Source organism: Bolinopsis microptera, chromosome 6 (genome assembly GCF_026151205.1).
Source record: "Bolinopsis microptera isolate Bmic1 chromosome 6, MBARI_Bmic_1.0, whole genome shotgun sequence".
Taxonomy (NCBI): Eukaryota; Metazoa; Ctenophora; class Tentaculata; order Lobata; family Bolinopsidae; genus Bolinopsis; species Bolinopsis microptera.
Window position 1 is genome coordinate 10068932 of NC_087077.1, and position 11058 is coordinate 10079989.

Genomic DNA, 11058 nt, shown 5'->3' on the forward strand with positions numbered 1-11058 from the left:
CAGGGTTATGCTACTTACTTACTTATCTCACAAGAAGTTGTATAATGGTTACAAAAGTGTCCGGATTAAAAATAAGAAAACTGTAAAACTTTATTGTATAGTGTAAACTAAGACTACATGTTCACTGTTTAGATGAAACAATAATTTACCTTCTCGTTTTGACTGGCTTCAACACAACAAAACTGACTTTCGCCTGAATATTGTACAATATCTCACCGTCGTGTCAACTGTGTCAACTGTATCAACTGTGTATCTACTGTGTCTACTGTGTGTCTACTGTGTGTCTACTGTGTGTATACTGTGTATCTACTGTGTCTACTGTGTGTCTACTGTGTGTCTACTGTGTGTCTACTGTGTGTCTACTGTGTGTCTACTGTGTGTATACTGTGTGTCTACTGTGTGTCTACTGTGTGTCTACTGTGTGTCTACTGTGGTACTATATGTCGACCGTCCCTCAACTGATAATAAAACTGACCTGTCTAGCAGCACCAGCCAGGGACACTTGTCGAGGTGACCCTCCTTTAGACAGGGTCTTGTCCAGTGCTTCTTTCTGCGTCCTGATGATACCCTCCCTACGAGCGGGGTGGTTATTGAGCAACATTAACAAATAAGCTGGAGTAAGAGCCGGTGCGTTACAAGACTGTAGTTTAGCAAAGAAAATGCAAGTGTAAAACTGAGTCTGAAGTAAGACAAAGAAAATGTATCCGACGTACAGAAGCCCGTGCCAACCTCATAAATTAGTAAGCTCAGAGATATTTTTAATAGAATGGAAGAGTATGAACATTAAATTCCGGTGAAACAAAAGAAATTCTGCTCAAATATAAAATAGCTTTCATCATTCTAGACTAAACACGTGAGAATTACAAAAAGGTTTTATAAGCAACGAACAATACCTCTCTGTAACCTCCTTCTGCAACCTCGCAACCTCAATCTCCAGGTTTAACCACTCATCCGACTGCTCGAAATCAAGCTTCTCAGCGGTGGCTTCTTGAGAGCGTTGCTGCTGAGTGACTGGAATAAAAGGAGGGATATTTAATATTATGACAATGACATCCGGACTTACTCCATGATGATGAGTTGGTAACGTGTGCCTCAATTTAAATGCACGGCTTCATTAGACTAAATATGGAGAGATCATGGTTGGGCTGTCCTTTTGTTATCGCGACTCATTTTTACTTTAATGTGCTTACAAAGTTATAATATAGTCAGGTTGCCGGCTAGGACCACCGTCAGGATATCAGCTAATATCTTGACATCCTCTTGAAATTGCAAAATCCTCATTGGTCTGGGTAACCACGTGGTGGTACTAAAGTACAGGAATACCGCTGAGGATTGGACTGAGAACTACTTTGTAGTAAGAGGGTACTTCGCTCTGTTGTACTTGTACTGAAGAGTAGCAGGGACAAAAGGATTTCGCGGCATGTACGAAACCGCGAAATTTCCCATTCTCCGCGACAAATCGCGATTTTTTACGTTTTCCGCGACAGATCGCGAAATTTCCCATTCTCCGCGACAAATCGCGATTTTTTCAGTCCTCCACGAAAAATCGCGCATTTTCCTTTAAATCTGAAGACCAAATTTGCGCATTTTCCTTTAAATCTGAGGACCAAATTTGCGCATTTTCCTTTAAAACTGAGGACCAAGTTTGCGTATTTTCCATAAAATCTGCGGGCCAAATGTCACGTTTTCTACAAGTATTAAGTAGGTATATGAAACTAATTACATTTACAGCCTTCCGTGAGTTCCGATTGTAGGTACATTCTCGATACGTAGGTACCTCTGAAGGCGGAGCTTCCGAGCTTCCGGAGCTTCCGAGATCGTATTGCGAAGGGAAGGCCTGCCTTCCGAGATCGCATTACAAGGGGAGCCCTCGAGTCCAAAATCGTGTATCGAAGCGTATGTGTGACCATTGAAAATCGAAAAAAATATTTTCGGCTCATAATGATCAGGGTAGCATGAAACATGAACAAAAGTAGTTTCCAGAAAAACTTTGAAAAATTTTGACTTAGAAGATTTTCGGTCCGAGTCATTCTCGATACGTATTTCTGAAGGCGGAGCTCCCGCTTCGGAGCTCGTATTGCGAAGGGGAGGCCTGCCTCCCGAGATCGCATTACAAGGGGAGCCCTCGAGTCCAAAATCGTGTATCGAAGGGTATGTGACCTTTGAAAACCGAAAAAATATTTTCGGCTCATAATGATCAGGGTAGCATGAAACATGAACAAAAGTAGTTTCCAGAAAAACTTTGAAAAATTTTGACTTAGAAAATTTTCTGTCCGAGTCATTCTCGATACGTACCTCTGAAAGCGGAGCTCCCGCTTCCGAGCTCGTATAATTGCGAAGGGGAGGTCTGCCTTCCGAGATCGTATATGGAAGTTGACCAGTAGACATATAAAACTTGACCAGACGACATAAAGTTGACCAGTAGACATATAAAACTTGACCAGACGACATAAAGTTGACCAAACGACATATAAAACTTGACCAAACGACATAAAGTTGACCAGACGACATAAAGTTGACCAGTAGACATAAAAAACTTGACCAAACGACATAAAGTTGACCAGAAGACATACAATGGATTAAGAAATCGAACTGTATGTTAAATCAGTGTTGTTATTGAATCGTCACTTGTCAGATATTTCGTCATCGTCATCGTTATTCGCTTGGTATTGTATTCGCTTGTTATAATGGACGGCTTTGTCAAACGGCCTGCCGACAAACCGGCTGGACCTTCGTCTAGCAAACGCTCGAAACAGGCTAAACAGGGCAATGTAACAGCTTCCACGAGAGTGAATTTGGCAAATCATCGTTTTATGCTGACAATGGGAAGCTATTTTGTAGAGCATGTAATCTCGTCGTAGACCACATAAGGAACAATCATGGGCTTCCCTCGGGATGTGGTTAGAAAATCTAGAAGGTTCGTGCAGGGGGCCGGGGTAAGGATGTCGTCCAGATTGATGTAAGCTTCAAGGGGTAGAGGTTGGATACTAGATCTAGATGGGGAAAGACTAGGATATGGGAATTGGATTGAACAGTTCATAGTATTCCATTGCTATAGTTGTGAACTGTGAAGTGTAGATGGTCGAATGATGATGTCTCCTGTCGTCTGTTGAAAGTTATATAGTATCGATAACGAGATATGTCATACAGTACGTATGACATTGCAACATTTGAGATCATGTCAAAAGTTATGGCAGCTCTTGTTGTTATGGACCCCCATCAGCCTGTATCAGATCATATGATGAGATCACATCCTCATGGGACATGAGCCGATCAAATAGAATAGTCAAAGAATATGTGAACTCTAACTAAGCACTGTAAATACATTATTTTTTGCCGCGAATTCGCCGCGATTTTTCGATTTTTTTGCCGCGAATAAGCCGCGATTTTCGAAATTCCCGCCGCGAATTAGCCGCGAATTAGCCTAGTTTGGCTTGTCGCGGTGCCGTGATTTTTGGCCAAAATAACCGCGAAATCCTTTTGTCCCTAAAGAGTAGGGGATAACTTTCCGCAGAAATAACTACTTTAGGTTACCTTAATCTATTTTAATACTTTAAATTTAATAGGTCGGTAGTTTCTGAAGATGACTTTTTAGGTGAACTTGGAAATATCGCTTTTAAATAAAGCTATTTCGGAACTAGACAAAATGAAAGTAAGTATTTTTTCAATACTTGTGCCAACTCAAAATTTGATATTTATCCTTATTGTCACCTGCAGTTAAATACATTACCCCACAACAATAAATTCTACCCGTCCGCATTAACTTTAAGAGCACTACAAGCGATACAGTTTCCTTTATTGATAACCGATTATAGCAAGAGTTAAGTATTTTATTAACTGGAGCGTCTCCAGCACTTATCTTAAAAGGTCTGTTGCTGTTAAATTGTTATTGCAAAATCAGCCGAATTTGGCTAAATCTTATCATACGATTACGAAGCTTACGAAATTGTTTTAAATAGTAGAAGAAGGGCCCTTTAATATAATTGGAAAAGAACCCACAAATTGATGAGATGTTTTATAACATTTTATAAATCATCCTGTCACTGATAACATTAAAATAACATCATCATCTGGTCTTACTAAATAACTTTTCTCATCACACCGAAGTGGCTGGGGTCTGACGCAACACTGACGTTGTAGTGCGACAGCATGCTGAAGCAGTGACGGAAGAGTGACAGGGTCTTCTGATTAATAAGTAATTTAAGACCCATTATTAAGTTGTATTCTTATTGGAATGTACACATGTTATGTCTCCATTTTACTTTTACTCTGTGCAGTTATTTTTTAGGAAAATCTAAACACGTTCATCATATTATGAAATAAAATACAAAATGATAACCAAATTTAATTACAAAATTCTGTAAATATACACACTATAAGGCTTCAGTAAAAATAAGACGTATGTCCTCACTCCTCTCAAAGTTTCTGTCCAGTTTCCCCTGCATCATCTGCTCAATCATTAGATGCAGTTGTAGATCCAGTCCTTGCAGCTGTCTCTATTTTCTCCTTTAATACTTCCTCCCTCCTTTTCCTCGCCCTCCGATTCTGATACCAGACTTTAATCCTCCCCGCGTGGATACTCAGCTCTTTACTAAGCCTCTCTCTCTGCTCCTTGGTTAGGAAGGGGTTCGTTCTGAAGGATTCTTCTAGACGTTCTGTCTGGAACGGAGTGTAGACCGTCCTCTCGTTCATTCCGGGACTCAGCTTAGGGAGTGCTTCGTAACTCTTCGGTAGTTTAGGTATCTTGACTTTAGTCTTGGTGATGTCGTCCAGGAACTGCCTGTAGTTAGTTGGCTTGTTGGTCGGGAAGGGTGAAGCTCGGGCGTCTGCTGGAAGGTAGTGGAACACGTCTACATCCTCTCTGTAGGACCTCCTCTCGCAGAACCGCAGTATTGAGGAGGACATGGTGGGGGATAGAAGAGGAGATGTGGTGGGAGAGGTGGTGGGGGAGGTTGAGGGAGGAGAGGTGGTGAATTTGTGGAGTGAGGAGGTAGGACTGGGAGGTTGGGGGGACTGCTCAGGGTGGTGGTGGACTGTGGAGGGGTGTTGAGAGGAGGAGCAGGGAGGGATGTTGGAGAATTCTGATACTTGACTGTAGGGTAGAGCTGAGAGGAGTGACATTGGAGGGATTGTTCCACCGTTCATAAGCAACTCTTTCACTTTATCAGCGGGGATTGGAACTAACACCATTGGTGTGGCTGCTGGAGCTTGCACAGTGAATTCAGGACGAAGTTCGATACGGGGTCGCTTAGCTTGGGGTTGAGTTTCCTCGTCATCTTCATATCTAGGTGATAATCTTTGGAGTTCTCTACTTAGTTCTTCCTTTATTCGGAGGAGCGTTTGTGCTGCTTCAGCAGTGCTCGGGCTAGCAATAGTGGGAGGGCAGGAGACAGGGATTTGTTGAGATGAAATGATTGCGGAGGTTCTAAAATCCTCCGTAGTGACGTCGACCAACTCCTCCTTAACCACCGTCGTCTGGTCAGGTTCAGGCTTTGTAGGGTTGTGCTTGAGGGAGTCCAGAGCATACTTCAAAAGCTGAGCTTCATTCTGGGAGTGTTTGATGAGTTTGTCGAGGGTGAAGAGCAGCTCTTGTTTAATCTCCGTGTTGGGTAAGAAAGCTGACATTCTGAGAAGTGAGATTTGGTAAGAAACCAGATACTTCTTATAAGCTTATATCAGGGGTGTAGGTGCTTGTGAGATGAAAGGGGACCATGTACCTACGTCATTTATCACGTGACTCTTAACTAGGCTAGTAGTCTGGTATGTGATCTTGATGAGGTGAATTGCTGTGGTGATAAGGTGTCGCCGTGATGATAAGGTGTTGTCATGGTTACATGAGACGTTGCTTGGCACGATGCCATATACGCCCCAGTGTCTCTGAACCTAATTATTATCAATTATGATTTATGATAATGATCAATTAACCCACTTACACCAGACTTAAGTGAGTAAGTGAGATATAATTAGCTGATAAAATGAGACGGTCAAGTTAATCAATTATAGTGGCGATTTTAAAAAGAAAAATCATGCAGGCAGTTCGCCAAACTTTTAGAACGAAAACTAGGAAAGAAGTACTGCAAATGAGCGTTACATACAGTAGGCCATATAAACTTGAGCGTTTACCAAAGAGACCCTCATAAGAAAAAATACATGTCTACGCAAAAGGATAAAGTTTCAAATATACACAGTCAGGAGTTGTGTAGTTGTAATGTAGTACTGTATAATATACATGACAAAGGACGCGACAAAGATTAAGAATACACAATGAACGTACGGCAGCAGTCCGCAACGGCTGTTGGGAGACGAATTATTATAGATGTATCCATGGTAACAGATTCTATGAGTCCAGATCATAATTAGATGCTGGTGGCGTGATGGTCATTATTGTGAGATCGCTGAACACTCCAGCCACCATGAGCCATCTGTACCGCCTTCAGAGAGAGAGAGAGAGAGAGAGAGAGAGAGAGGGAGAAATTGTCATCTGTGTACTTTGTTTAAATAACACCACCGGTTTAAAGTCCCCCAAACACTGATTTAAACAGCCGTTAACCCAATTTAGTGCATTAGCTCCCAGCGATCAGCTACAACGTGCAGCTGATTGATTGTCCGGAGATGGTAGTTGTTATCTGATACTCCTTCATAAATATCTGATATAGCTACACTGCATGTTCCGGACGAGGTATTTGTCAGTATAAGCACGTTTAAACGGTCGTTAGTCAGCGTTTTAGGCTAATCGTGGGGAGACAGAAGGGTGATAAGTAATCGCTTATTATATAGTCCTACAAGTCGGGGTAGACATCTCGAGGAACTGTAGTGTTCCGACCGGACGGAAACTACTGAAAAGACGGTTTTCTAATTGATTTTTTAGAGAGACAGGAGCGAGTATCGAGTTGTGGTGATTGTGCTGAAGTGCAGATTATTGTGAGGAAATGCGAGACTCTGAGGAGGGTACTATTATCTTACTTAGTCACAGCCAGACTCGCTGTTACCAGGTAGGTATATGCCAGACTCGCTGTTACCAGGCAGGTATATGCCAGTGTAGGACTCTACCTATAAGATTTCATAATTTAATTCTCTGATAAGTGCTGTAGAAATGGAGTGATGAATAAATTGGTTCAGTTCAACGGCTCCCAAAACGATTGACAGGTAAACTAAATAGTGCTCACAAGAGCGTTGCCAAACTAAAAGGGGTTTTACAATTCCAAAATTAACGTCGAACGATTAGAAAGATGACAAGTCTCACAAAACACTGTTCTCTCCAATAACAGTATTCTACATATAAAGATATAACACAATCCAAATTCGAAACCTCTTTAAAAAGGTGCAACGCAACCCCAAAAGAAGAGCAGCAGTAAACGAGTAACGAAAGCTGCAATTATTTAAGGCGTATGATATCAGTAACCAAGGTAACTGATCACTGATAACTGATGAAGTGCCGGTAACCAAGGTAACCAAACACGTGTCCCGCTAATTATGCACGTGACACTTATAATAGCGTGGGGCCGACCTGGGCTTCGTCACTGCGGTGACACACTGGACAGTAGTTATTTCAGTATCTTGATCATGTTGAACAATTGGTTAGACGGCTTAACTGGTATGGAAATTGGTGGGAGGGGGGGGGGGGGGGGGGGGGAGGGGGTAAACTATGTTTGTATCATAAGATCCTATCAAATGTTCAACAGTCAACAATCAACATATTGTATGCGGCTGATAAACAATCGGCCACTCATTCAACTTGGTAACAAACTCAGTATATCTTCAAGTGTTACATCAAAGTTGGAGGATCCCGGAATATTCCAGACCCCAGCAATTCCTTGACCACAAACTTGCTACGTCACTACACGACATACTTATTAATTTATTAAGTTATTATGTGCTAAAATATATGCTTGCAAAGAATTCGAACCTGAAATAATTTTTGTGTGTATGTTGTGATATTTTGCTCAACTTTGATTTTGAATTTGGTTTCATTCTTCAGAAAAGTCAAGACATGATGCACTGAATTTTAAAGTACGTGACACAAAGGACACATCCCTCGTGTAACCAAAGTTGGATCAATTGTACCATGAGACTCGAAATTTTTCTATTACTAAGAATGAAAATTGCTTGTACCAAGATTGTACCACTCTCCAAGCTTATTTTACATTATCTTAATGTAGAATTTAGTTAATGTGGGGCAATTCAGTAGTGTGGCATAACACGGTTAACGCACGGTTAAGGCACGGTTAAAGCACAAGGGTTACATAAGGCACGGTTCTTAAGGCACGGTTAACGCACGGTTAACGCACGGTTAAGGCACGGTTAAGGCACAAACTGCCCAAAAGCAACCATTATGGTTGCTTAAGGCACGATTAACACACGGTTAACGCACGGTTGGGGAAATATAACATATAAACATGCAAGTGGTTAACTAAGGCACGGTTAAGGCACGGCTAGGGAACAAGAGTTACATAAGGCACGGTTGAGATACGGTAGTCAGACCGACAAGATCCAACCCTGCACCTACAAATTCTCGCACCACCGCTGTTCGTCCTACCAGACCTCCTCCTCCTCCCACACCTATTGTTCCTGCTACCAACGCCGCTCCTACCGCTCCTACCGCTCCTACCGCTCCTACCGCTCCTACCGCTCCTACCACTCCTACCGCTCCTACTTTACCTCCATCTGGATCCCCGCCTACCTCTTCCAATGATGCTGGTCAGGATCCTGTTGCTAAAAATCCGATACTTCCTCTCAAAGCTGGCAATCCCGCTCCTGGTCCAGTCCGATCCAATACTCGCAAGAGAACCTTCTCCCTGCCTGGAATACAAACAGAGTACAAATCAATCTTGGACCGAGTCAACGATGGAGAATCTCTTGCTGCAGCTCTAAACGAAGTGGGAATATCAAGAACCCACTTCACCAGAAAACGCTGCATATCTGAGGCTGCTATGGTGGACGAGCCTGCCCTTCAGCAAGCAATGCTGCTTCTACGGAAGATAACGCTCCACACCCTCTACCCCGCAGCTAAGGATATCTGCAACCGCAAGCTTGATGCCCTGAGAACTCTCCACTCACAAGGAGAAGTCCTGCCTCCTAAAGGCAGATACTGAAGACTGCAGAATATTTAAGTTATTATCAAAGTTGGGTAGTTTGTGCCTTAACCGTGCCTTAACCGTGCGTTAACCGTGCGTTAACCGTGCCTTAAGAACCGTGCCTTATGTAACCCTTGTGCGTTAACCGTGTTATGCCACACTACTGAATTGCCTAATGTGGTTAACTATCATACTAAAACTTTCTGGACTTAAATAACCTGCTGCACCACTGTACCCATGTTGAGAACATTCTTGACAGATTTTTAATTTAATTTAATTTTTACAAAAGAGATCATAATTTTACATAACATGATTAATCCAAGTGACCAAAATTCGAGATAGAATGACAAGATCCATTTTTATAAGTTTATAAGCCCATAATAACTGACCAAAATTCGAGATATAATTACAAGATCCATTTCTATAAGTAGATAAGCCTATAAACTTAGTATTGATCAAATCTGAGAAATTTAAACATCAATACAATAATAAATCATACTGTAACAATCATAAATCAAAACATCTCTAAGTTTTAACCGAGTGTATAAAATCTTACCATCATTGTAGTGGATGTCGTTCTGCAGCTTTGTGTTATACTCTCGCAAATCCTCAATAGTGATGTTAAGCTCTGCGATTATCAAATCAGATTTAGCCATTTCCTCTTGGAGGCCCCTGATTTCTGTCTTCAGACCTTCTTCAGATAGATCCTAGGCAAAATGAAGTGTTGATGATTTATAAGTTTACAAGATGAGATATCAATATCTGATCAAACATGTGAGTTACGCAGTCATCGTTTTTCAAATTACCACCATTTATCACAAACATCAAATACGAATGGTTACGAAAAGGGATATTCTGATCAGGGTTCTGTCATAATTCCTACTGACCTATTATCTATATTTCCAACAGGGTTTCAAACAAGAAACGTTCAAATTGTGCACTATTTTCAGTTCACACACTAGAGCCCTCTTGAATACGACAAACTGTGAAACTGAATTAGTAGCTGTGAACTGTTAATGAGCCTCATCGAATGTGTTGAAAATGTGTTGAAATTTGTTGAAATGTGTTGAAATGTGTTGAAATGTGTTGAAATGTGTTGAAAATTACAAATGTTTAATGTTTTCTGATCAGAGACGAGTACGTATAGAACCTTATTTCATAATTCAACTTTTCGTCTTACTGCTACAACGTTTTCCTCATATATTGTGAAAAAAGAAATACAATAAACATAATAAAGTCGAGTGTACAAAGTAAAACAGCTTACAAACTCAACTTGTATACGTTCTCAAAACAGCTGCCATTATATTATATAGATTATAGAATAACTACTTTCTACTCAAAGTTTGAATTTACGAGCGAGCATAGTCTGGTACACCTGAGCTGTATAGTGTATACACATGAAAAGAAATTATCAGTATTCATCTACAATCTCTACAAACTCAATACTGATAAAGGGTGTTCTTTAAAGCTTTAAGTTTAACACATAAAATAAATCGATAATGATCGCTTTGAGCTCCATGTTTAGCAGCTTATCCTGGAGGATAAAGGATAAACTGAATAGTGTTTGGTCTGATTATTATGTATATTAGATTATTATATGTATTAGAGCTTAAACTAATCACGGGTACGTTTTGTGTATAGTCAAGTCAGAGCGCACAGATATTATTTAATCTTTTAATCTATAACCACGTCCGGGAATATATAATCATAAATGCACGTAGCTGGCTGATGGAAAAGCGTTTCAACATTTACCCTTCAGGTTAAAGATCCAATATTTAAACACAATTTTATGATAATGTGTCCGGTGACTGTTTTATGATCTTGAAGTTTTATCTTTTTATAACTCAAAAATCCAAATCTTATCGAAAAACTACCATAATCTCAATAGCATTTTTAGCCATGAGTAGTATTCGCATTTTTCTAAAATATATTTATATTTAAAATGTATTGCGGTGAACATGGTATCCCCTGAAATAGATCATAG

The 11058-nt window shown here is 40.7% G+C and overlaps 2 protein-coding genes across 2 annotated transcripts in view; both read right to left on the reverse strand.

The window, feature by feature from the left end:
* The window catches only part of LOC134817584 (uncharacterized), a 44399-nt gene that overhangs the window by 8959 nt on the left and 24382 nt on the right, over nt 1-11058 (reverse strand). The window contains exons 11-13 of the mRNA XM_063826786.1: nt 9631-9781; nt 894-1011; nt 476-572 (exon numbers count right to left, since the gene is read on the reverse strand). Of these exons, the coding sequence (XP_063682856.1) occupies nt 476-572; nt 894-1011; nt 9631-9781 (366 nt within the window). The remainder of the gene's footprint in view (nt 1-475; nt 573-893; nt 1012-9630; nt 9782-11058) is intronic.
* The window catches only part of LOC134817586 (homeotic protein empty spiracles-like), a 44483-nt gene continuing 37747 nt past the window's right edge, over nt 4323-11058 (reverse strand). The window contains exon 2 of the mRNA XM_063826789.1: nt 4323-5626. Coding sequence (XP_063682859.1) covers nt 4453-5625 — 1173 coding nt within the window. The 5' untranslated portion in view covers nt 5626 and the 3' untranslated portion in view covers nt 4323-4452. The remainder of the gene's footprint in view (nt 5627-11058) is intronic.